Consider the following 27147-nt stretch of genomic DNA (forward strand, 5'->3'; position numbering starts at 1 on the left):
GGAAGTAGTCCCGGCGCTGGTGGTGGAGGGATCCGCTGTCACTGTCGGGTGCGCGCTGTGATTGGCTGCTGCGCGGTGTGCGCGGGGAAGCCGGGGGGGACATAGCGCTACTGCTGTGTGGAGCACTGGAGCTGGGCAGGGGGAGGAGGAGGAGATCCCGGCTCGGTGTGTACAGAGAGCGGCCGCAGCTCGGTGTAAGGCGGCCGTGGATGTGCCTCTGCTGCTGGTGACATGCAAGCCGGGGCCTCCTCGGGAAACGGATCGTCTCTGGGCCGGAGCACCGGGCTGTCGCTGCCTCGCAGGGCCGGCAATGGAAGCTCTCCGGGCCGGGGCAGGCCGCAGGGTGTCCCCCGCTATGAGATGATCCCGGGGAGCGGGCAAGTTTACAGCGGCAGTGAGGTCACCTCGGACTCCGGGGAGGAGGATGAGGCTCCTGCCGCCTCCAGGGGGGTCAAGCGCGGACTGACGGAGCTGGAGCTCGGGGTGCCGGACCCGGGAGGGCCCTGTGTGGCCGGCGGAGGGTACCCGGGCACCGGGGTGTCCGTCTCCGGGGCCAAACCCGGCAAGAAGACCCGGGGCCGAGTGAAGATAAAGATGGAGTTCATCGACAACAAGCTGCGGAGGTACACCACGTTCAGCAAGCGGAAGACCGGCATCATGAAGAAGGTGAGCTCCCCCCGGGGGTGATTGACGGGGAGGCTAGCTCCGTTGGTGCTGGGGGGGTTGGGTCGGGTCGGCCTGATGTTATAATGTTGCCTCAGGCGCTGGGCTGAAGGGTTGGGGAACCTGGTGGAAGCCTTGGGCCAGGCTATAAGTGCCCCCCCCCCCGGCTGTTGTAGAACTACAAATCCCAGCATGCCCTGTCAGTCTTTCTGTTTGGCCATGCTGAAACTGTTGCAAGGCATGCTAGGATTTGTAGTTCAACAGCTGGTGGTCTGCTTGTTGCCCAATCCTGCCTTAGGGGGTAGATGGCAGGGTTATGTAGGTGGTTTTTGGTGGGAATTGTGGTGGCAGAAGGTTGTTGATTTAGGGGATAGTGTTGGGGGTCTGGTGGCTGCTCTGCTGCGGTGGGTTCAGGAGTTGTTCTGGGAAATGTATCAAAATGGCGGCGGACTCCATTGGCTAGGAGCTGTGGCGAAGGGTTTGTCTTTCAAGTTGTGGTGGGTGCCATCCAGCCAACTTGACTCCAGCTGCTGGCGGGAGTCAAGGTGGCTGGATAGGAAGTCAGATGGCCATTGTGTTAGTGGGGGTTGTAGAGGAGGGTTTAGGCAGGTGCCAGTTGTGGGTTCAAGCTGGTGATTCATGGTGGCCATTGTGGGTCAATGGCAGCTTAGATCTTTGATGTGGATGGAGGTTGATCTAGCAATGTGTGGTTTGTGTTTGCAGACAGCTGCGGTAGAAGTGAGGCAGAATGTGAATGATGGTGGGTTTAGCACAGTGGGGGATGAGTCGGCAGACAGGTGGTGCGAGGTAGGGTCTGCAGGCAGTGGGTGGTGGTGGGAGATGCGTCAGACAGTTAAGATGGAGATTGATCTAGTTGGTGGTGGGCTCATGGTGGATGGAAGTAGGTTTAGCATGGTGGGAGAAGAGTTGGCAGAGGTGTAGTGGTTGATGGATAATTTAGTTGGTAGGTGGCAGAGGACTGTGATGGGAGTTGAGGTAACTGGCTCAGTCAGTGGGTTGTGGTGGCAGTCAGCTGGGATTTTGGTTGAAGTGTTGGGTGGCAGAGCTCAGGCTAATGCTGGGCTATAGCCCTATGTGCAGATCTGTCGATATTTGTGCTGCAGGCTTATGGAACCTGTGGATATATTTTATGTTTGTGGGAAATATAACTTTTGTTTGTAGGTGGGTTGGGGGCTTCCGGTGTAGTTACAGGACTGTGTGTGTGTGTGACCTGCTGGATAGTATCAGGAATACTTTGTGGTGTGTATGTTGTGTTCTGCACTGTTCGTAACTTGCTCCCAGCTCCTTTCTGGTGGCGGTTCCATTCCAGTGCTAGATAATACCTGGTGGGGGGGTGTATGTGGCAGCGGTGCAGTGCAGTCACTTCCCCCAGAAACCAGGAACACTTACACTCCAACTTCTGATACTGAATTGCAAGCTCTTCAGGGCAGTGTCATCCCTGGCCATGGCAGAACTGTATACTGGCATAGATTCGATCCATGCTGTTATTTCAGTCGTGTATGTGTGTGTGTGTGTGTGTGTGTGTGTGTGTGTGTGTGTGTGTATGTATGTATATATATATATATATATATATATATATATATATATATATATATATATATATATATATATATATATATATATATATATATATATATAATCTCATAATCTGCATAATGAGACTCTATACTGTAGTTGCCCGACATCTATTCTGCCACTTGTTACAGTTGATGATCCCTAATGTGTTATTCTGTGGGGACTAGATGAGGCCCCTTTCCAAGTGAGACAAGAAACAGATGTTAGAGTTTTAAGGTGACAACGGCTTTAGGGGGATGGGGTCCTACAATAGACCACCAAATGATGTGACCTTTTCCCAGCTGTCTCCTCTCCTTCCCCTCAAGTAGCTACAAGTTTTGGTTTAGGGGTTTCCCTGTGTGAGTACTTGTGATATTATGGCTCCCACCATAGATGTGTAACCAAACAGTGTATTTCAGGTATATGAACAGTCCCCAAAGGCTGTAATAATTTGTAACTACTTTCTGTCTGCACCAGGGACAGCGTTTGCATACAATGTAACTGAGCTTTGCTGTTTGTTTTATTGGTAACTGTTTAGCTCTTCGGCAGTGTTGTTATACTTCTTTTTAATACTACAGTATGAGACCATTTCACATTTATTCAGCTGCAACCCCTGTGGTGGTAAACACACTTCAACTGCCACTGCACCTGGGATAGTCAGTATGAGTGGTGACCATTGGACACCATATAAGTAATCGTGGTTGCAGGAAAAAGTCCTGCGTGTACATTAGACACTGATAGGGGTATTCAATATGGGAGCGATAACATCGTTTTTGCGTTAATATCGGAGGTATGACGTCATTATCGCAGGTTTTACTTCGTATTCAATTTCAAAGACTTATCGCAGTTTTGAAAAGTCTTTGATAAAAAAACAGGGATAACTTTTCACCATTGAATATGTGTCGAAAAAAAGTGCAGAATTGGGGTTTAGGGGTGCAGGCTTAAAAAAGAGCCTGCACCCCTGGGAATGACATTTAAAAAAAGAACTGTCAAAAAAAAGTTTAAAAAAAAAAACATAGGGACACCCCAAAAAATTCATTTAAAAATTGGGGTGAAAAAAAAAAATGGAAAAAATTGTTTAACAATAGGGAAATAGGTTCAGGGCTATTCTGCAAGTATGCGGCAGGTGTTTTCTGGAATAGAATTATAGCGGCAGGTGCACAAATGCAGAATTTTTAAACACTTACTTTAGGGACATAAAAATATGGTAGTACCCATTTTCATGTACCCCGAATTTGATGGGACCACTTAAAAAAACGAAAAAAATAACCTAAGTGCTCTTCTGCAACACTTCTTCAATGTTGGGGAAAAAAACACCTGCTGCGGCTATTTAAATCCCTGACTTTCAATTAAAGGCTAAAACAGGGGTACCCATAGTGATCCCCCATGTTTTTACAACTTTAGGGGGGTCTTACAAATTTTTTTAAGGGAAAATTCGTAACTTTACGCAAATCCAACTTCAGTTTCCCGTTTTCGTTAATTTTATATTGAATACGGGGATAAGCGGGAGCGCGCCCGATACTTTAACGCAGGTAAAAACTCCGATATGAAACGTTAACTTCGACAGTGAAGTTAACGTTTCATATTGAATACCCCTCTAAGGGGTCTAGTTACTAAGCAGTGTTAGGAGACAGAGTGAAAAGTGATAAGTCTGTGATAAGGTGCCAGCCAATCAGCTCCCAACTGTCATTTTTCAAACGCAGCCTATGAGATGACAGTGGCAGAGCATTCTGGGTTGTGTAGTTCTACAACAGCTTGGGGGGCTGCTTATTGACCACCCCTGATCTAAACAAAATATAACTTGCTATAATCTCTCTGACGGTGTGCAATTGAGGGATATTCTATAACACTGGACCAGATATCGCCTTTATTTATAGATGGGTAAATTGACCTCTAGAGGCTAGTACATAGGATCAACAGAAATGAGTCCATTTGGTACCAGTAGTGATTGTACATGTGTATTGTGCATTTCCACAAAACACTGTGCAAAATAACCCATACTAGACACAAATTTACAAGGTTAAATAAAGGCAGATTTGCATTAAACTTTGAAGACATGCCGCCTCCCAAAAAGGGGTCACTGTTTACCCCAATACTATATGAAAGCAAAGAAGGTTTTAAGAGACACCAAAATACTGCCTTAATGGGTGTTAACCGCACACATGATTTTCAATAAATATATAGAACACCCAGTAAGGCAGTATTTTTGGGATTTGTCTGCTGGCATTTGTCCAGCCCTGGCTCCTTTCCTACATAGGCATGGATACTTGTTACAAAACTCACACTAGTTAGCAACCCCATCACAATGATGGAACATTGTCACTGCCACAATAAGTCCCGTTTGAGCTCTGAAGGGGCACTTCTGCTCGGGGAACTGGAGTAGAAACTTCAGCGCTGGTGGCTGTGTGCCCGAACGGAGCAAAAATGTAATTGCTCCGCTGGGCGCCATCTCGTGGCCACCCACAGCCAACACACTTGAATTCTTCCCCCTCCATAGAGGTGAGGAGCAGCCATGGTATGAACATTGGTGTGGACTTAAAGTCTTAAATATCTGCACCGGAGGAGGTGAGGGACAGCATTAGCCTTAAATAGAGTATATGTGAAACAGGACTGATCCTCATTAAGGACTAAAGTCATAGTTCATATTTATTGACTTGCTAGTAATGTATAGGATGCACCAGTCACTGGTGGTATAGTCCATAGTTACCAGTCATCGGGAAAAACACTATTCCTAGATGTTCTGCTACTCCCCCAAGATCCAGCTTCCTTGCTGTACAGCTATATTAAATCTTCCAATACTGGGTTCCTTTCATAAAATTGAATACTTAAGGTGCATACACACACAACGATGTAAGTAATGAACGATTTTCATTGAACGATTTTTGGTTCAATTTTTCACTTGAAAAGTGAACGAAAATAGTTTTACAAAGTAGTTGGTTTTACTTTACGTAATCGATTTTCTGTGTGTTGAAGGAAAAATGTTCCAACTTCTATTGAAAATCGTTCAGTTGGCCAGTCTGACTGAACTACAATCGACAAACGTGAACGCGCATGAACTATAATCGTTCATTTATCGTCTTACACCGAACGATCTTTTGAAAGATAAGGACGTCGTTATAGTTAAATCGGTCAAAAGATCGTGTGTACGCACCTTTTAATTTACATTTTGGCCAGCTTTCCATAGACTGGTTGTTGGTTCATGCGATAAAGAAGTTGGGGCATTTCTTACTGGTGGTGTCTCTAGATAAATGGCATCAGTGAAAACCCTTTGGAGGACCTGTGCTGTGAAAATGCGAAACTGTAGATGCAAGAAGCACAGGATTGTAACTACAAATGCATGTTTTATATTCAGTTATCCTGTACAGCATACAGGACACTAATTCTATGATAAGAGCAGAATACTCTTTACATGGATTAAATGTAGATGGAAATGCAATTATAAATAATAAAATGGATAATTTTTACAGCAGCAACACAGGATCAGACTCCTTACGTGAATATAGTGAATCACTGTAGTTCAGGGGTTCCCAAACTCTGCCATTACAGTCCATGTTTTAAGGATATCCATGCTTGAGGCCAGATGCTAAAGCACATTGACTGAAGCTGGCAACACACATAGCGATATTTTACCCGATCTGGCCGATTCCAATACATTGGAACGACAGATTGTGTAAAATATGGCCAAATCCTGAGTAAATCGTGAGTCCCCACTCACGATCACTATGTGATGTGCGTCCCCGCTGGTCGCACATCGCATCGGCAGATCTGACAATCTAGGAGGCGATGCACCATGAAAGTCTGACTGCAGGAGAGATCGTATGAAGATTGGACACCAAATTGTGTGCAGAGCTGCCGGGGAGAGTTTCAAGGGAAATCGTACACATCGGCTGATCGTGTGCAGATCGCCATGTGTGTGGCCAAATTGAGGTACTAATTAAGTCACCTGTGCTCAAGCATGGATATCCTTAAAACATGAATTGTAATGGCTGAGTTTGGGAACCTCTGCTCTAGTTGAATGGACCATGAATCCCAATAGAAGTTCTTTTCTGCCACAAAACTGTGCCCCTGCCGCTTATCAAGCTCCTTAGTTATGATTGGTAATGTAGCGAGAAAGGTGGCTAAGTTAGTGAGCACCCTGCTGTCAACATCCCTGCATCCTTGTTGGGTACAGGAGCCGCTGTGCTAACAAAAGACGTCATGCGGGCCCCTGCAGCAGCGCACTCTTTGGCATGTGGTTAAGGTGTCCCTTTATTTATTTGTTGTCATGCAAACCCGCATGGGTGTCAGGGTGTTGCAATATAGCAAAGATACATGTACATGTGTGTTTATCTCTGGCTACAAGGATGCTCCCATAGAGGTCCATTAAATGCTGTTGGAGAATTTCAGTCTCCTCTGTTGCTATTTGATTTGTGCCGTATAGAAAATGCAGCTCTATAGAAATGAATGGTATGTACCAATTACCCAGCATACAGGGCACATTTACGGCTTTATTTTATCAATGTTCATATTTGAGTCCTGTAGACAATTACATGAGAGCCTTTTTGTGTACCTGAAGCCTGTCACCTCTCACCCTTTTCTCATAGGCATATGAACTGTCTACATTGACTGGGACACAGGTTCTGCTGCTGGTAGCTAGCGAAACTGGTCACGTGTACACGTTTGCCACTCGAAAGCTTCAACCAATGATAACCAGTGAGACGGGGAAGGCGTTAATACAGACTTGTTTAAATTCTCCTGACTCTCCTCCACGTTCTGACCCCTCCACTGACCAACGGATGAGCGCCACCGGCTTTGAAGAGACTGACCTCACCTACCAAGTGTCTGAATCTGACAGCAGCGGGGAGACCAAGGTGAGCAGACCTTCTGAACCCCATCATATACATGTTATGTGGGGCAAAGTGTATCCAGAGATATTATCAGTAACCTGTTCACTTGCCCCTGGAGAAACAGTACTCTCAGGGCGGAATTCAATTTTTTTTCTAGCCCCTATTGCGCCCGACGGAGCTATTCAATTCTTGCTCCTGTCGGGCACGATGAGCTGCCAGCGCTACATTTCAGCTCTCAGTCCCTGGGGGATGAGAGCTGAAATGTGCGAAAAGTGACATGTTTGGGCGCCCAAACATCACTTTTCGCGATCGCGCCCAGCACTTTGGTTGGGTTTAGCTGCTTTACGCGGCTAAACCTGACCTCTATGGGCGCGATCAGCACGAACATCTTGGACAATTGCATAGCGGCCCGCGATCTCCTGTCACTTTATACGGGAGATGCGGGCCGCGAATACAATTTGAATTCTGCCCACAATGCTTTGGTTACACAGAATGACTATGGCATAATCACAGAAAGGATCTGGTCCACTGGCCGCCCGCACAAGCCCCAAGTGATTGGGTTCCTGGAGGGTTTTTGTGCTGCCCAGGTGTATGGTATGAATACTATACGCCAGAGGTTCCCAAACGCAGTCCTCAAGGCTCCCCAACAGTTAAGGTTTTAGAGAGATCCATGGTTGAGCACAGGTGGATAAATCAATTTGACTGAGGTACTAATTAAATCACCTGTGGTCAAGCGTGGATATCCTTAAAACCTGGACTGAGAGGTTCCCACACTCTGTCCTCAAGGAATCCTCAGCTATACACCTTGTATTTTCCTTCCTAGCATGGCATCACCGTGTCACTGTTTCTCTTGTTCCTGAGTACTGGCCTGTGTCTCGCTGGTGATGCTTAGTACATATGCTCATGTCGATGGCGGCTCTATTTTCTGTTGACTGCCAGGTTGTTGCTTCTGCATTGTAAGACTTTGTATTGTGACATTATAATTCATTGTCTGTGCATTGATTAATACTATTAAACGTGATCTCTGTTTCACCCCCTATGTACAGCAATGCTAACTGTTTATGCTACCGTACAAATCAATATAATGTCTGTCTGGTGCTACCTTGCCATGTAAAGTCTATTGCTTGTTTGTCGCCACTCTGCAAATTGGAATAAATAGTCTGAAATCTGTAAACAAAAGTGCTTTATGTGTCCTGAGCATAAATAAGACCGTGTAGATGTTGGTGTGTGTTTGAAGATGCCGCTGACAGTTATAACGTTTGTCAGTCTATTTCGCTGGCTGTAAAGGATGCCAGTTTATAAGACTCTGGGGTCTATTTACTAAGCAGTGTTAGGAGACAGTGATAAGGTGCCAGCCAATCAGCTCCTAATTGCCATCTCACAGGGTTTGAGAAATGACAGTTGGGAGCTGATTGGCTGGCACCTTATCACTTTTCACTCTGTCTCCTAACACTGCTTAGTAAATAGACCCCTCTATTAGAAAGCTCTTTGTTTCACGTGTGTTTGAGATCTTTAAAATGCACACTTATGTTCATGCTCTGCTGTGATTCCGCATTGGTGAGCACACAGTAATAACCCGAAGTACATCTGAGACAAGTAAGTGATTTGTCCTCCATGTGACTGCAGGATGGGACAGACAAGGGACAGGTGTCCTGCGCACCCCCCCTCGTCCTGTCATGACACAGCTGTGCTCCGTCTCTCTCACTTCTCATTGATAAAATTGTGATTCTGCCTCCGTGGCCTTATAAGGAGAGATTTCCCTTCAGTTCACTGCTGGCAGGGCCTCCTGCATTCCTTATAAGCTGCAGCTGTCTCTTTCTATGGGTGGGGGGAGTGTCTGAAAATGGATCGGTAAATATACACATGGCCGTATGTACAGGGTCCCTCTGCTTCCTGTGCCTCTCACCTCCCAGGTGCCCAGTGTTCAGGGATATGAGCTGTGGGGTTGGCTATGCTGCACTGTGATTAAACAGATTGTTTTACTCCAGGTCTGAGACTTGTCGGCAGAGCTGCCACTGACTGCTGTTTAATGTGATATTTCTAACCTGTCATACTTGGTGCACAACATTGTATTAAAGGGAATGTACTAATGATGCATGAGAAGACGATACAAACACTTAATGCATCAATGTGTTATATCAAACTACATGTAATTCTGACACATCTGTCAGTCAATGGATTTAAGAGCTTGTGTGCTGTCATTCAGCGTCTATAATGGTACCTGGTGTAAAGGTGCTTATCCACTAACAGACACGGAAACGACAGCATGATTGCGACATTGTAATCGTGCTGTCGTTTGTGTCTGATGTGGCTACACTGAACGTTCAGTGTAGGCACATCCATCATCCCCGTACATGCTGAACCTGACGTAATCGTCGGTTGACCAGCATGTACGGGCGATGATGGATGTCAAAAACGACCAGCGAGCACGCACATCGCTGGTCGTTTATTACTTTTTTAAATGCCCGATTTGCGGGCGGTTAACAAGCGATTGAACGGTAACTATGTCGTTATCGTTCAATCGGCCTGTTTAATCGCTTGGTAGATACGCACCACGTCTTCCATCATGTTGTTGATCTTTCAGATAAGATTTTAGGCTTGATGGCACAGCATCATCTAGAAGTAAAATGTCTTGGTGGGAAGGGAATGTAGGTAGGAGACCCGCGGACGGAATGCCACCTGTCGAAATCCTGAAGTCGCAAGACCGACACGGGACTAAAGATAGACGTTTGAAATATTGATTCCTATCTTAATCACGATGCCGGAATCTAGACCGAATCCATCCCGAACGAGGTAAGCCAGGGGCGTCTTAGCTGTCAGCCGGGGTGGGCAAGGGGGAAGAGATGTTTAGGCAGCATAGTGGGGTTAGGGTAAGGCTTTTGTTTGGGGGTGGTTGGGGTTGGGCACCACCGGGGGGCTAGGCACGAAGGGGGAATACATAGGTTTAGGCTCTAATGGGGTGGGTTAGTAGGGCCGGATTAAGGCTTGTGGTTGCCCTGGGGCCACAAAGTTTTGGGTGCACCCACCAAGCCACTCCTATTCCACCCCCCCCCCCCCCCCCCCCCCCTGTCGAGATACCAACCATTGGGATGCAGTTGTCGGTATTTTGGCGGGAGGCATCCTGACTGCTGGTATTTCATACCCATTCCGTGTAATGTGATGGTGCCCTGAGGCATCGCAGTCCCTAGTAACAAATATTCATGTTAATCCTGACCTGCACACTGGATGCATTTAATGTTTTAAATCTCCACCATGGCTCCCTCTTAGGCCTTGTATGTCCATAATGTTTGCAGAGGAACGGCAGGTAGGATACGGTCCTCTTATTGTGATGGTATCCTGCCCCTGTGAGATGGGGCTTTCTGTATATAGAATTGGAAAACCATCAGTTATAAATAGGCAAAATTGATAGGATTGGCTATGCTGCTTCCCCCATCTCCCATGTGCCAGGGACAGTGCAGGGTTAATCAGTCACTGATACAGCGTGTGGTCGGCATGTGATGAACATATTTTTAGTAACTAAAAGGGGTCTTGTACTTCATGGAAACGCGTTGACTGGCAATAACAGTCTATGCCCTTCCCTCACACCTTGTGAGGTCATGTGTTTATTAACGTACAGATCAGTGACGCCTGGTATCCGGCAGAATTTAAATGTTCTACATTCATTTGCCAGGGTGACAGCTGCCATCTTCTCTGACCAGCCCACATTGGCATTGCATCTTGTGAGTTTGTTACGTTGCGGTGTCTGGCTGATCACACGAGACCTGTGTTACAAGGATTTCTGCTTCTGCTACCAAGTAGTTTTATATAATGCCCCAGATACTTATGATACCGGGAGGGGTAGTTATTAAGAACAGTGGTACTCCACTTCAGTCCTCAAGTACCACCAACAGGCCATGTTTTGTGGATTTCTTTAATCCTGCATCGGTGAGTATTGTCCCGGCTGCTTCCACTGACAAATCCTCTAAACATGACCTGTTGGGGATTGAAGTTAAGAATCACTGGTTTAGACTTTACATTTCTCCCTAATTCCATCTATAAATGATTATACACTGTAATTTAAGCCTTTACCCAGATTGTGCTTTTTGTATTCTATTTTCCACCATTGGATGACTGGTCTACAGATTCCCTCTCCTACTGAGGTTGAGTGCATTCTAGACCCATGTGCATGGCAGAGATATATTTTAAAAAGGCAGTATATGGTCTGCAGATGCTAAGCCTGGTGTCTACCCGTTTTAAGATTTTAAAGTGTAGTGCTGGGCACTAATGCATTAAACTGCTTGTTAATTAACCAGATCACTCTTCTCTTGTCTAGGACTCTCTAAAGCCAGCATTCACCGTCTCCAACCTTCCCGGCACCTGCAGCATACAAACTGCTCCCACCACATCCACCTCAATGCAAGTTTCCAGTGGGCACTCCTTCCCCATCACCAACTACCTGGCACCTGTCACCAGTGCCAATGGAACAATCCTCAAGACTGAGGGCAGCGCCATGAGCTCTGGGGGCCTAATGCAGCTCCCCACTGGCTTCACCTTGATGTCTGGTAAGGAGATCTATAAAGCAATGCCTCCCTCCTCCCCTTTTTTCCAGTGAGGCTGCGTGCATCGGTGGTCTTCCCAACTCATGGCTGATATAAATGTACCTGATAACTTACTGCTGGTGCTTTTGATACAAACCAGAGACATTGCATAACACTTCTCTAATCCTATACTATATAAGACAATTCTTCTAATCCTTAATTGTGGAAAAACTAGGATTTTTTTCCTTGGGGGTTAACACTCCTTGTTTGCCAGCAGGTGGAGCTGTAGCTCAACAAGTGCCTGTCCAGGCTATCCAAGTTCACCCAGCTAACCAGACTTCCCCGTCCAGTGACAGCAGCTCAGAGCTGACCCAGACTTCCTCTAGTGGGACAGGTAGGTGCAGCTCGGAGGAAAGGTCTTTCTGCGTGCTAATGCCATTCTTTAATGTACTGTCCCTTTCTTCCTTTAGTGACGCTCCCCGCTGCTATCATGACTTCCTCTGTGCCCACGACAGTGAGCGGTCACATGATGTATTCCAGCCCACACGCCGTCATGTATGCTCCCACTCAGGGTTTGACAGATGGGAGCCTGGCGGTACTCAATGCCTTTTCCTCGGGTACCCCTATGCAGGTGTCCCACTCCCAGGACCAGGGTAAGTCTCCCATGGTTTATTACAGTGTAATACAGCGCAGTGAAACGAATACCGCACCATCAGACTGCCCACAACCTGCATACAAAAATCTTAAGTTCAAAATGATCCGTACCGTTTAATTTTAATCTTTATACATGCACTAATTCTTTCCCAAATTGACTATTGCAATAGTCTCCTTACTGGTCTTCCCAAAAACAGGCTATCTCCAGTACCCATTATGAATGCAGCTGCGAGGCTCATCTTCCTTGCCAAATGTTCGTTTGCTGCCCGCTCTGTCTGTCCCTCCATTAGTTGCCGGTTTTCTACCGTATTCAATATAAAATGCTTTTACTTACACATAAGGCTATTAACCAAACCACACCAACATACATCTCTTCAATCATCTCAGAATATCTCCCAACCCGACCTCCGCTCAGCACAAGATCTGCGTCTCTCATCCCCGCGCATTACTTGCTCCCATTCACGGTTACAGGACTTTCTTCGGGCTGCACCCACTCTATGGAATGCCTTACCACGCACAATAAAACTTGCCTCTGGTCTTCAATCCTTCAAGCGTTCCCTGAAAACTCACCTCTTCAGGCAAGCTTATCAGATTCCAGAACCGCCCACATAACCTTCATAGCTTCCATATCTAATTACATCCCCTTTCACAGTCCACACATAACCTCACACATTGTCTTACTCTCACATCCTCCTGACATTTGGCCGACATTCCTGTGTGACTGGATCATGCAGCCAACCAAGAAACTCTGCATTCTGGCTGGACCAAAATGCAATATATAGCACCTATCCTTGTGTATCAATGCCTATTTCCCTATAGATTGTAAGCTTGCGAGTAGGGCCTTCCTACATATATATCTGTGTTATTACCCAGTTTTATTTCTTTCCAATTGTAAATCGCAATGGAATATGCTGTGCTATATAAAACTGAAATTCATTTTATAGGATGATTGCTTTTAAAATGAACCAACCCTGTTTGTAATGGCGTTACATAGGTGAGATTAGACGGATAGCAATGTACGGCAGTGGTGTGTTATGAGCAGTAAGCTGACATAATGGGTTTTGAAAATTGATTACTTCTGCAGTTTTTTAAACGTTGGACCTAACTACATGCTCCAGCGGCCAGTGGTTTTCATTATTCAGGTAGCTAAAGTGTTTTTAAACTTTCTGTAGCATCCATTGCAGTACACTGGAGCCGCGGGGTATAGAGGTGGCTGTTGGTGGTTGGTGACTTTCAGAAAATCTTCACTGGAGCCCGAACTGTCCTCTCTCAAACAGACAGTTAAAGCTGTTGACTCCCAGGCTGCACTGGTCCTTCCCCCTATACCCCAACCTAAGCCAGAGGCCCTTCAGTTAGTTCTGGTGTCTAGTGTTCCCTCTAGCTCCGGCGGCAGGCAGGGCGTGGTTATGAAAAGGGGGCGTGTCTATAAGACGCGTCCCCTTTTCGTCATAATTGGGGGCGTGCCCGGCGCTTACGGACATGCCGGGCAGCCCCCAAGCGCTGCAGTAAGGGAGAATAGATGTCGGGCGCATGCGCCCGGCGTCTATTCTCCGGCGGTGACCGGGTCACCGCATGTTTGTCCACCCGCGGGACACTGCGTCCCGCGGGTGAGAACGGCTCCTGCAGGCTGTTAGGGCAGGGCGCTTTTTGCCCTCCAGAAGGAGGGCAGGGTGCTTTTTCCCCTCCAGAAAGAGGGCAGGGCGCCGCGCCCCGCTAAAACAGCCTAGCGGGAACGCTAGGTGTCTGCAGGAGTCAGACCACCGTTGTAGACAGTGGGCTGCGTTAGGCGGCCCATAAGCATTTTGTTTCTTTGATTTATTAGTTTATTGATTCTACAAGCTGAGTGTTCAGCATCAGTGCTGACCACTCAATCACCCCTCCAGGCGTCGTGACTCCAGTTCCATCTGGTACTCTCGATTTACTCCCCAGGGACCTTGCTAGCTGGCCCCATGGGATGACCATTGAGTGCAGCTCAGACACAGGGGACAAGTAAGGCGGTGGGCAGCCTTTCCTCCAGTTTCAGGGTACAGACTGGAGGATGCTGAATGTACACCGGGGAAGTCCGCATGCTCCACTAAGACCACCAGGCTGCATATGGTGCTGGGGGAACCAGTGTCCCTTGGGTCAATAATCAGCCAGGGGAGGCCGGCTTTCCGTGTTTAAGCGGCCCCTCCCCCAGCTCAGGGTGCGATTCTGCAGAGGTCTAAACCACTCTGAGCTGCATTTCCTCTCTGGCCACTCCCTCTCAGAACTCCGGCGGCCATCTTCTCCAGCTCAGCCACAGCTCTCTCCGGGAACGCATGATCCGGGTCCCCCTACTACCTCTCCCTGGAGCCAAATTATGTAGCGCTATTGCCTACCAGACATTACAGTCTGAGTAGTTATATTTGGTGCGACTTGTGCAGTTATTTTTCTGCATTGTATGCGATCTGCTAGCGCTGTGTGTCTGTTTGGTATTTCCTATACTGTCTAACTTTGCCTATCACTTTCTTTCTCTCTGGGTCCCCTACAATACCGGTGTATTCAGGGACCATATATAATTAATCTCTCAATGGAGTTGTGAAGTTATCACATACTTGGGGCAGTTGCACTAGACAGTGCCATATACAGTCAGGTACATAAATATTGGGACATTGACAGAATTTTCATATTTTGGCCTCTATTCACCACCACAATGGTTTTGAAATGAAACAAACAAGATGTGCTTTAACTGCAGACTTTCAGATTTAATTTGAGGGTAATTACATCCAAATCAGGTGAACGGTGTAGCAATTACAACGGTTTCTATATGTGCCTCCCACTTTTTAAGGGGCCAAAAGTAATGGGACTATCAACTCAAAAGCTATTTCATGGACAGGTGTGGGCTATTCCCTCGTTATTTCATTGTCAATTAAGGAGGTAAAAGGTCTGGAGTTGATTCTAGGTGTGACATTTGCATTTGGAATCGGTTGCTGTCGACTCTCAATATGAGATCCAAAGAGCTGTCACTATCAGTGAAGCAAACCATCATTAGGCTGAAAAGTCAAAACAAACCCATCAGAGAGATAGGAAAAACATTAGGTGTGGCCAAATCAACTGTTTGGAACATTCTTAAAAAGAGAGAACGCACCGGAGAGCTCAGCAACACCAAAAGACCCGGAAGACCACGGAAAACAACTGTGGTGGATGACAGAAGAATTATTTCCCTGGTGAAGAAAAACCCCTTCACAACAGTTGGCCAAATCAAGAACACTCTCCAGGAGGTAGGTGTATATGTGTCAAAGTCAACATTCAAGAGAAGACTTCACAAGAGTGAATATAGAGGGTTCACCACAAAATGTAAACCATTGGTGAGCCACAAAAACAGGAAGACCAGATTAGCGTTTGCCAAACATCTAAAAAAGCCATTCTAGTTCTGGAACATCCTATGGACAGATGAGACAAAGATCAACTTGTACCAGAGTGATGGGAAGAGAAGAGAAGGAAATGAACTGCTCATGATCCAAAACATACCACCTCATCAGTGAAGCATGGTGGTGGTAGTGTCATGGCGTGGGCATGTATGGCTGCCAATGGAACTGGTTCCTTTGTATTTATTGATGATGTGACTGCTGACAAAAGCAGCAGACTGAATTCTGAAGTGTTTCGGGCAATATTAGATGCTCATATTCAGTCAAATGCTTCAGAACTCATTGGACGGCGCTTCACAGTGCAGATGGACAATGACCCGAAGCATACTGCAAAAGCAACCAAAGAGTTTTTTAAGACTAAAAAGTGGAATGTTATGCAATGGCCAAGTCAATCCCCTGCCCTGAATCCGATTGAGCATGCATTTCACTTGATGAAGGGAAAATGCCCCAAGAACAAGCAGGAACTGAATACATTTGCAGTAGAGGCCTGGCAGAGCATCACCAGGGATGAAACCCAGTGTCTGGTGATGTCTATGCGTTCCAGACTTCAGGCTGTAATTGCCTGCAAAAGATCTGCAACAAAGTATTAAAAACTGAAAGTTATGCTGCCATACACGCTACAATTATCGGGGCGATCCGCCTTATATCGGCGGATCGCCCTGATAATTGTAGCGTGTGGGGGGGCGACCAGGGGTTAAATATTGGTCGGTCGGGCATGCCGGATTGTCCAGCATACCCGTCCGATGCAATATTTCCCGGTAAACTGTTGGCCGCATCGGGCAGTGTATGCCCAGCCGTGGCCGACAGACATTTCCTGTGTTCCTTTCTTATGGAAGGAACAGGGAAATGTCTCCTCCCCCGGGGCTGAGCGCGGATGTTGGGCTGATACACTGAGATTTCTCAGTGTATGCTGGTGACATTTGCGGCTGGCAGGCTGCCAGATAAAATGTCTGTCTGTTAGATTTAGGATTGTTTAGTTTGTCCCATTACTTTTGGCCCCTTAAAAAGTGGGAGGCACATATAGAAACTGTTGTAATTCCTACACCGTTCACCTGATTTGGATGTAATTACCCTCAAATTAAATCTGAAAGTCTGCAGTTAAAGCACATCTTGTTTGTTTCATTTCAAAGCCATTGTGGTGGTGAATAGAGGCCAAAATATGAAAATTCTGTCAATGTCCCAATATTTATGCACCTGACTGTATGTTCTACAGCTTTATACAGGCTGGAACTAGCCATTTACCTTCTCCCCTTGTGTTAAAACATAGTGGTGATATTCTGCCTCATACTGTTGTGCTATTTTGCTCTGCAATATGTCTAACTCAGGCAAGGGTAACAGAATAGCTGCTGCACCCATATTATTCTCATGCAAGTCATGTGCAGCAGGATTGAATGAGGAAGATTTAATCCAAGAGGGACTTTGTGCCGTTTGTTATAACACACCTGGTCCATCAGCTCCCCCAGCCCCTGTCCAGGAGCCCCCATGGGCTTCCTTTACTCAAGTGCTAAATTCACTTGTAGACTGCATAACTGTCCCAGCAGTACTTCCTCCTTTTGGGGTTGCCACAACTGGTACAGGCTATACCAGTACCTCCTCTGCCAGCTACCCTGGAAATTATGGTAACCACGGCTGTTAAAACTATATTACACTACCTAGTATACATAAACGTCCTCCGGTTTCCCATCAGTCCACAATTCCTCTGAGGCTGGAGAGGCGGATTTGTCTAATACTGAATCTCCCTCAGGGGAAGAGTAACTACAGGCAAAGATTAATATCCCTTCTCTACTTCGATCAGTTAGCTAAATTCTGCAGAGTTTCCTATCTCTGATCAGCTAGTTGAACCTGTGGTGGCTGCCTGGCAGACGCCCGGTAAAAGGTTTCAGCCGCGTAAGAAACCAATTGTTATCCCTTTCCAGCTGATCATTGTACGAAGTGGGAGACTCCTCCGGCTGTGGACTCTTGTATCACATGGTTGATCAAAAGTTCTACCTTGCCTATTCCATCTGCTTCCTCGCTAAAGGATCCCACGGATAAAAAGTTAGAAGCTGGTCTGAAATGTATATATTACCGTTCAGGTGCCTTTGCTCGCCCATCCATGGCTATTGCTTGGGTGGCCAAGGCAATTGCAGGCTGGACAGATGCCCTCGTGGAGCTCCTCCCCGAGGACACCTCTCGGGATGATTTCCCTCGTGGTTCAAATTAGGATTGCATCCTCCTACATAAGGGATGCTATGCTGGACGGAAGTCTTTTTTAACCTTCAGCATATCGTCTGTCTGTTTGTCGCTCTCTGTGGCTACGGTTGTGGAAGGCGGATGCAGACCCTAAAAAGGAATTGGAATCGCTCCCTTACAATGGGGACATTCTTTTTGGCCCTGATTTGGACAAGATTGTCACTACTTTGGCGACCTCCAAGACTGCCTTCTGCTTCAGCTGCTAAACGGACGTCATTTAGAGTGTTTCGCCCCCAAGGCAAACCTAGGGGCTAGTCCTTTCTTCGACAGCAGGCCTCCTCAAAGTCAGGCAGGCATGGGCCACCCGCCATCCTGCTGCAAAAATCCGAGGATAAACAGTCCGCCTAACTGAGTGGGCCTCCCTCTGGGGGATTCCGGGGTAGGGAGCAGACTTCTTCTCTTTGCCCAGCGCTGGAGTCAGATCACCTTAGACACTTGGGTACAGGATGTGGTCTCTTATGGGTACGTCCTCTTTCCAAGACTACAACCCCACCAATCTTTCCACACTGGCCCTTCCTCTGACCCAGTCAAAACCCTCCTTATACAACTGGCTATTCAGTCATTACTGCAGCCGGCTGTGATAGTTCCGGTTCCTCTATCTCAGAGAGGGACAGGTTATTGTTCCACCTTTCTGGTTCAGAAGCCAAATGGGGCTTACTGTCCTATTCTCAACCTCAAATCCCTGAACAAATTCATCAGGGTGCCCAGAATTCTGATGGAAACCCTGCACTCCTATAGTACCATCTATGGAACCGAAAGACTTTATGGTGTCACTGAACATTCAGGACGCTTGCCTACATATAGCTCCTTCTCACCAAAAATTTCTCAGGTTTGCTGTTCAACAGCAACATCAGTTCCAGGCTCTGCCATTTTGGACTTTCTACAGCCCCACGGGTTTTTACCAAAATGATGGCAGCTCATCTCCGTTGTCAGGGAGTCAGACTGCTACCATACCTGGACGACCTTTTGCTATTGGCACATTCCCCAGAGGTTTTCAGCAACACCTTCAAGTTACTATTTCCTTTCTGCTAGATCACGGCTGTTTAATCAATTGGAAGAAATCCTCCCTGGTTCCTTCCAAAAGTTTAGTCTATCTGGGCGCTCTTCTAGATGCTCAGTTTCAAAGAATCTTCCTGACAGTGGACAAGATCTCCACACTGCAACAACGTGTGTTCAGACTACTCCACAGTTGGTGAGTGTCCTTTCACTCGGCGATGCAGGTCCTGGAATCCATGGTCTCCACCTTCGGCATGGTGGAATACGCCCAATTCCACTCAAGACCCCTGCAACTCTTAGTCCTCTCCAGGTGGAACTGATTGGCTCATCTGAAGTCTCAGATGATGGCTCTCTCCAAAGGTTTGTCTGTCCCTCTCATGGTAGTTGGACATCTCGCCTAACCAGAGGTCTCCCCTTCTGGGTCCTGGACTGGGTGTTTCTAACGACTGTTGCCAGTCTCCGGGATTCTGGCGCAGTGACCAGCCTGCACTCTTTCCAGGGCTGTTGAATAACTGTCGAGACAACCCGACCAATCAATATGTTGGAACTCCAAGCGGTATACAAAACCCTCACTCTGGCATAGCATATTCTTCAAGGAAGGCCTGTGCAGGTACAGTCCGATAATGCCACGGCAGTAGCCTACCTCAATCACCAAGGTGGCACTCAGTCAGGCAGCCATGTCAGAAGTGGCTCGCATTCTCACATGGGGCGGAAAACGCCTTCCAGCAATCTCAGCCGTGTTCATTCCTGGAGTTCTGAATTGGGAAGCAGACTTCCTCAGCCATCAAGATGTACAGGCTGGGGAATGGTCTCTCCACCCAGAAGTTTCAACTTCTTCTTGTGGACAAGTGAGGTCTCCCAGAGGTAGACCTCAGGCCTCTCAACACAATCACAAACTGATTATGTATGGATCAAGGACAAGGCACGCCGCGGCAGCCTTTGTAGACGCATTGTCCATAAAGGGGATCTTTCGGCTGGTGTACCGGTTTCCTCCAGTCTCCCTCCTTCCTCAAGTTCTTCGGCAGTTCAAACAATATGGAGGCACTGTCCTGCTGGTGGCTGCAGCATGGCCCAAATGACATTGGTACTCGGTCCTTCAGAGCCTCTCCATCGATGAGAATGGTCTTTTAGCAGATCACCTTCCATTTTCCCATAAACTGGTTTAACACACACAGCCACACTTTAATTCTAAGGTATTGGCTAGATTCTGTATTACGCAGGACATAGGGGGTCATTCAGACCCGGTCGTTAGCGCCGATGCGCTCGGACCGGGTCGATGGCCCCCCACAGAGCATGTGCACGACGGCGCCATCGTGCGCATGCGTGAGACCCGCTACGACCGACAGCGCCGGTCGTTGCGGGTCTCGATCCAAAGGGGGCGAGCTGTCGATGTTGTTTGACAGCTCGCCCCGTGTACAAGGCGGGCCGGGGGGTGTGGCAGCCCAAACGGAGGCGTTCCCATGGGAACACCTACCGTTTGGGGGAGGCCCCACTGACATCACTAGTGATGTCAGTGGAGAGCTTCCGGCTCTGACAGAGCCAGAAGCTCTCCGGGGCTTACGACAAGTGAGACCCTACCCTATGGTCTCGTCGTAAGCCCCGATGGTCGTTAGAGCTGTGGGTGTTAGGCTGTAGGTTAACAACCGCAACAGAGGCGGGCGGTCAGGATGCAAGTGGCCGCCCAGTTTCTGAGCGACCGCTTGCATCCTCCAACCGCCTCTGAATGAGGCCCATAGTCTCTCCACAGTGGATTGCTAAATACTCGTGTATCCTTTTTTTTTTTTTTTTTATATATTCAGACATTGTCAGAGGGTCAATATTTTGCATCTTGGTAGGATTACTGGCTTCCTGAAGACAAAGGGTCTCCTAGTGCTGAGCCACATGAGGGGGTTGCCCTTCAACCAAATATTTTCCAGATGGATTACTTTAGTAATTCGAGAGGCCTCCAAGCATCTACAAAGTTATAAAAGTTAAATGTTGTGGATGTGTGGTTTGGGTTTTTTTTTTCCTAAAGAAGAAAAGTTTGAATTGTGTTTTGCATACAGCAACTTCAGAGCATAACCCCTTCAGGGACTACTTTGGAATTTACCCAAGGTGCCAGTGTCTCCCAATGGATGCTACAGAAAAAGGAATTGTCTTTGTCTCCTGTATTGGAGCTATGTTAGAAACAATTGGGGGGGTGATTGGAGGTGGAGAAGCTCAGGCTTCAGCTATTACAACCACCTCTATACCCCATGGTTCCAATGTCCCCCAAATTGCACTTTGACAAATGGTTTTAGTGCAAGTACAAATATCTATTTGGTTTAGTAATGTGTCTGAGAAAAGTAATTGGTTCTTAATCTTGTAACCAGATAACTGCATTCTGATGAAATGCATTACATACCGGAACTATGCAGTCACATTTCCTTTATTTTCTTCTAGGTGGTATGCAGCAAGTTTTCCTTACAGCACCTCCTGGCACTGTCCAAATCCCAGTGTCTGCAGTGCAGCTCCATCAGGTAAGAGTAATAAGTCCTTCCTTATATCTAGGATAAATCTCGCCATATGGTAAGTCCCCTTCCCAGGTTCATCCATGACCTCCTGAGCTTTGACCTTCTGGTCAATAATCTAGAGAAGAGGCCCCATTGTGGCCTGTTAGCCCAGTGAGTAGCCCTCAGCACTGTTACTAGGACTTCCCATGATGCATAGGCTCAGTATATGCCAACCGGTATTTATGAAACCACCAAAGCCCAGGTTGGAGGTTATGGTGTGTGTAAAATCTCTTCCTGTAGCTTCAATGGCTCAAATTGGAGAGTAATAAATAGATGCAGAGGGTGTTTTAGGTTGTTTTCATCTCTCACTGCTTCTACCTATCATGCATTGCCAATTTTATCAATGAGGGATATCTTGGCACTCCAATGTGTCCTAGTTTTATGTTGGTTTGTTTACTACATTCCTCAGCATAGGTGAATGGTATGTCTGTGTGAGTGACCACATATGCATCTCCTAGGGGAATGCAGTCAGGAAGCCGACAGTCGAAATGCCGACTGCCGGCTTTCAGACTGTCTAGTCCCGCCAGGGGTCTAATGACAGGCGTTAGGAAATAGAGAAAATACGTACCTGTTGGGATCTTCACTGCCGGTGTTCCAGTGTTTCATACCGATCCCCCTCCTAGGGGGCTACCAACCATAAGTCATTTCAATGAGTAATATCCCATTATTCCAAGGTCTCATGCACTTCCTTCTGCAGCCTGTATATGGTCTTTTTAGGTGCACTCATCACACCTTGGTCATTGTGCTAATGGAAATGTCATGTCACCAATGTACAGTCTTTGTAGTCAGTATTACAATCCGTCCTCATCTGTTCCATCAACTTTAGCATTATTTCTGCTTTCACTAACAAGTAGACACAGTACAGGCATAGCCAGCTAGAAGGATGAAGGAGTTATGGAGCAGCACTTTTGGCCACACATGTTCCTCCTACTAATGGAAGGAACTACGTGGTCACCACAACCGGCAAGGAAAAGCGGGAAGCTCTGCTCCCGCACACTATTTCCATCTCTGCCAGCAACATGTTTGTAAGTAATGTCTGTCAAACACTGCGTTGAGAAGTAATTAAGTTGTGAAAGAAATTTGCCACCGTAGCCGGATCTGGTGGCGGCAATATTATGTAGCCTGCTGGCGGAATCTTTGATTTGTGCATGCAATGCCTCCCTGATGCACCCTGAGAAACCATAAATGAGACACTTCGTAGAAAAGGATGGATAAAAGGCCTGGTCTCTGCTTGATACGTCTTCCTGTGTCTCACTGTCTACTCTTCTTTCTCCACCAGATGGCAGTCATTGGACAACAATCCAGCAGCAGTAACTTGACAGAACTACAGGTTGTAAACCTGGACACATCGCACAACAGCAAAAACGACTGACTGCTTTATGTTGGGGGCCTGAGATGAGGTTCCCAGGAGTGACACATTATAGACTGCACCACTTATTTATTGATGCCTTTTTCACTTTTTTTTGTTTTTTTGTTTTCCCCTTCAATTTCCCTGTATGCTGTCTGACTTTCATGGGAGACTAGAACCCACAAGGGGATACAACATCATGGCTCTGTTCATCCATGGCAGAGGTCACGGCGCTCTTTGTACTCATGACTCCAAGCCTAGCTTCTGTGGTCTCTCCGTACTGGCAATGGGGCCCCTCACCTTGTTCTGCACTAAATGTGACTGTGGGCGTGGCAGTTGCCGGCGCGGAGTGTGACATGAGCATACTGGTGACGGTTAGAATAAATATTCCCGCTACTCTATTGGCGGAAGCCGATCTGCTGGGGGCTCACGTCGGAAGTAGGTTTATTAAGGGAATGAAGAGGAAGGAACTCAAATCCTTTTATTTTTCTATGTGTGGATTCTCAGTATTTATGTAACAGGGCAGGGTCTGCGAAGACTCCTGCATCGGGGAGGAGGGGGGTGATATTTTTATCTGCTTTTATATTAAAAAAAAAGTCTGATCAAGGATCACTTAACCCTTCCCTGCCAGTCCACGTGTTGGCGCGTTCTGTCTGCTCGTCTAGCCTGCCAGTGAAGGGTTAACTGTATTTGCTTCACTGAGATTATGGCACTACAGGAGTTGCGTTATAGCACCCGTCAGTATTTCAAAGCCTTTCTGATCACGTGTACTGTAATCATAGGAAGTTTGTTTATTCAGGGCACGGTTACTAACTTACTCAATGCCTTGGCTCAACAAAGTATCTTCTAAAGATGGTCAGCTTCCCCTGGAACCAGCAGGATCCACAAATCCGAGTACCCATTGCTTCATATATAGCATGCAGCATGGTACCCAAAAACCTGGGTAGCACTTGCTGAAGATTATCACGGAGTACATAATATGTGTACTAAATGTATTTTTTTCTCTCTGTAATTGTTTATTTCTGCAGCTGTCAAACTTGCATGCAAGAAGACCTTGGGGCGGGGGAATTCAATTCAGTGCGCTGTTGATAGCGCTGGGAGGGAGCTCCCATAGCTATTCAGTTCAGTGAGCTGTATAGTCCGACAGTTAAGTTGGCGAATGCTGGTTCTTCGACTAAACCTGGATGTTTAGTTCTGAGAACCTCCATTCTCCAGCTAAAGTGCCGGACGCGAGGCGGTTAGCGCTGCCAGAAAACTGCCTCGCAGCCGGCACTTTAGTTGGATTTCTCTTCGCATCCTCAGGCGGGTGCGAGAAGAAAACGTTTAGTCGCTCAGTGTGCTCATAGAATAGCCGTGGGAGCTCCCTTCCGGTGCTATCAACAGATGAATAAATTGCAATCCTGAGTCTGGTGCTTGGTTATTGCTGAGTTGTGTGCAGAGTATACATACATGACAGGAATAAGGGTAATGATTTGCTCTTTAAATCGTGTTTTTATGGATCTGTTTGTGTCTTATTTTTAAGTTAACAATATCTGGAAAAATCAAGTTTAAATGGTGCCTAAAATTGGTTGTGCAGGGCTTGACTGGTATCTTAATTGTCTGTTTTAGGTGTCGTAGACCTAATCTGGATTCTGTTAAATACCAGCCACTGATATATAAATATGAACACGGAGGAAGGGTTCTGTTTGGTAAAATCTTAATCTGGAGCTTTAGTTCCTACAATCAGGGTTGAGATGTGGTTGGACATCTTTCTAAGCACTCTCCAAACTCAAACCTTTCCTATTCAGATGCACCGTATGTATGTATATGTTTACAATGTAAGAAGAAGCTGCTTCAAGACTTGAGTACCTTCCCCTTTAGGAGGGGTCACTTAATGACAAAAATTGGGGTGATGGAGTGGAGCAGGGGACATCTGTGCCAACTATTAGCAATGGCCCATTGAGGAAAAAGGGAAACTGTTAAACAGCTCCATGCTTCTGGGTTGTATTTAGAAAAGCATTTTGTTGTAGTAGTCTCTGAAGGAATCAGGGCAGATGTGGGCCCATCTGCGGCAGATCCACAATGTGGTTGAGTATGTATCTGGAATGCAGAGTTCTGTGGCCCTCGCATCGCGGAATGCTCTCAGCGAGTTTCATATGTTGTAAAGGAAGCCCTAAATCTAAAATACAAGTTGCATCTATAAACGCTACTGGTAACAGTCACAAATGTATGAACACAATGTCAGTACTTTGCCTGAATTTGATACTTAAGATGTAGTTTGTATGTTCAAACTTTTTCTTTTATCAGCAAAGCTGCTGCTTGCATGTAGTCTAATGCGTTCCATTTCGTAAATATATATTTGAATTTTTTTGGCTCCTTAATGTAAAGGAACTTGTACTTTATCATCCACCTGGATCAGGCCCGGGGGCCGTATAAGGCCCCCGGAATCATTTGGTCTGGCCAGCAGGGTGCCTATAATGGCAGCCTGAATCTATGCAGCAGTGCCATCTGGGGTGTCTTTAGGATGCTACAGTCGGTCACACTGATGCCCTTACAGCTCCCTGGATGCTATGGGCATTGCTGTAATCACCCTGTGATTGTGGCCCCACCCCTGTGTGACATCACACGGAGGGGTTGTGGCCTGCATCGGGCCCTTGAATAATGTTCTATATCAAAATGGCCCTTGCCAGAAAAAACGTTCCCCACCCCTGATCTAAGGGATCTTAATGGCTGTGGGAATCTCTGCTGCGGTGGCTGTACGGATGGAGGTGATTGCTGCTTGTGGGGTGAAGCTGACTGAGAGCCTTGGTTGTCTTCTTGACTGTTTTTCTCCCCCTAAGTTTCTTCAATTTTTATGAAAAGGGGGTACAACCTCAGCACCTCACTTTTCCTGGTTAGGATGTGGAGTGTTACCACATCTTACTCCTGACAGATGTGGTAGAAATAGAGGTGTTACAGGGGTGTAAAATGTCACACCTTACTCTGCTCTTTTGGGTTAAGAACGGGGGCTGGAGAGTTGCCAGTTTCAACCTATGAAAGGATGGAGTGGTAGGTCTCTATAGCACATGCAGCCTCCAGCTGAACTCCTAACCCCAAAGGGGAACAGCCCCTGTCCCCAACAAGATAGGGCGTGTAGGGTCTTGTTATATTGCTGCTGCAAGTTTTTCTATAAAGCTCATCTCTGCAGGGAGATGTGATTTTTGTGAGGTGGCTTCACCTATTATGTCAGCTTTTCAGTTACTCTGATTTGATTCTTTTTATTTTGTTGTGCTTGTGTGCATTTTATTTTTATTGAAGAAAATTTTCCAGGGTGCTTCCCTGGAGAAGTTGTGGAAGTAAAACACAGTACTGTGTACATAACCCTCTTTTTGTATAAAATAATAAAAAATAAAAAAAAACTTTCAATAAATGTATCTTTTTGTGCATGTGACTTTTTTTTTTTGGTCTGTTTAGAGCTGTAGGGTGTGCGTTCTATTGATGTTTTATTGCCTTGCTGTTTGGTCCTAGTTCACGGTCCTGTGGTATAAAACTACCATGGCTTTCATGATGAGCGAGAATGGAGGCCACACTGTTTGCCATCACTTCAGAATCAAATGTACTGATAATGTATAACATACAAGGAATTCTTTCTGGCAAACCACATCTCCCATAAAAAAAACAACCATAACACCCCAACATATAAAAACAGTAATCATACAGTTATAATTATTAAAATTGAACACAATTGCTAAGGATCTACTATCTTCCCCCCCCTAATTCAGCACTAATTATTCAAGATAACCACCTGTGAAAACTATTTAAGTACCTGCAAGTTTTAACCTGGCATGATCTATAATTCCTGCCTGACGAAAGGAGTTGACATAAATCATAACCAGGATGCTTCTTACCCGCCTTCCAATCCTAGTCGGATATAATTCTTGAACAGGAGCGAGACCGATGATTGTTTCTGTGGCCCTGATTACACTCTCCAGTCTGTATGTCGATCACTGTGGTTTGAATTGACAACAAAATAGAACAGAGGACCGAATTATTGCCGAATAAAAAAAAGTAAAGTATTAACCATTCCTACGGCAAGTTATACTTTTTTGAGCTGTCTCAAGAAATGCAACCTTTACTGTGCCGCCTTCACAATGGCGTCTGTGTTGGGCACCCACTTTTGAGTTCCTGGATACCACTGAACCCAGAAACTTAAAGGTTTCCACCACAGACGCTACTGGAGAATGTCTCCTAAAATCCACTACTGTTTCCACCGTTTTTAGTGGATTTAACTACAGGTTACTTTGACTACACCAATGGCTCAATCTCTTGTCTATAAGTGGACTCCTTGCCATCCTAGATGAGAGCAATAACTGTGGTATTGTCCGCAAATTTCAAGAGCGTCACGGATGGGGCACTCGAGGTGAAATTTGTTTGTATAGAAGAAGAAAAGCAAAGGCG

At 46.4% G+C, this 27147-nt stretch overlaps 1 protein-coding gene and 1 non-coding gene across 3 annotated transcripts; both read left to right on the forward strand.

The window, feature by feature from the left end:
* SRF (serum response factor) lies at positions 1 to 26133 on the forward strand. Of its 2 annotated transcripts, none has more exons than XM_088450692.1 (7): positions 1 to 666; positions 6822 to 7088; positions 11377 to 11605; positions 11859 to 11975; positions 12052 to 12234; positions 21274 to 21350; positions 22663 to 26133. In XM_088450692.1, exons 1-7 carry the CDS (start codon positions 232 to 234, stop codon positions 22753 to 22755), a joined length of 1401 nt encoding a protein of 466 aa, XP_088306818.1. In that variant the 5' UTR covers positions 1 to 231; the 3' UTR covers positions 22756 to 26133. The 2 variants fall into 2 exon arrangements, with proteins under 2 accessions (XP_088306818.1, XP_088306817.1); XM_088450691.1 differs by having other exon boundaries at positions 2 to 666; positions 11856 to 11975.
* LOC148501262 (small nucleolar RNA SNORA54) lies at positions 1940 to 2071 on the forward strand. The gene has a single exon (XR_015870068.1). It is a non-coding gene; the product is annotated as a small nucleolar RNA SNORA54 (small nucleolar RNA).
* Positions 26134 to 27147: the final 1014 nt, after the last annotated feature.

Source organism: Taudactylus pleione, unplaced genomic scaffold, assembly GCF_031769625.1.
Source record: "Taudactylus pleione unplaced genomic scaffold, aTauple2 ptg000522l, whole genome shotgun sequence".
Classification (NCBI taxonomy): domain Eukaryota; kingdom Metazoa; phylum Chordata; class Amphibia; order Anura; family Myobatrachidae; genus Taudactylus; species Taudactylus pleione.

Excerpts from the sequence above, each read along its gene's own strand:
- SRF (XM_088450691.1), top strand. The coding sequence starts at position 232 with ATGCAAGCCGGGGCCTCCTCGGGAAACGGATCGTCTCTGGGCCGGAGC. Across the intron at positions 7,089-11,376 it reads ACAGCAGCGGGGAGACCAAG|GACTCTCTAAAGCCAGCATT; the intron begins GTGAGCAGACCT and ends TCTCTTGTCTAG. Across the intron at positions 11,976-12,051 it reads GACTTCCTCTAGTGGGACAG|TGACGCTCCCCGCTGCTATC; the intron begins GTAGGTGCAGCT and ends TTCTTCCTTTAG.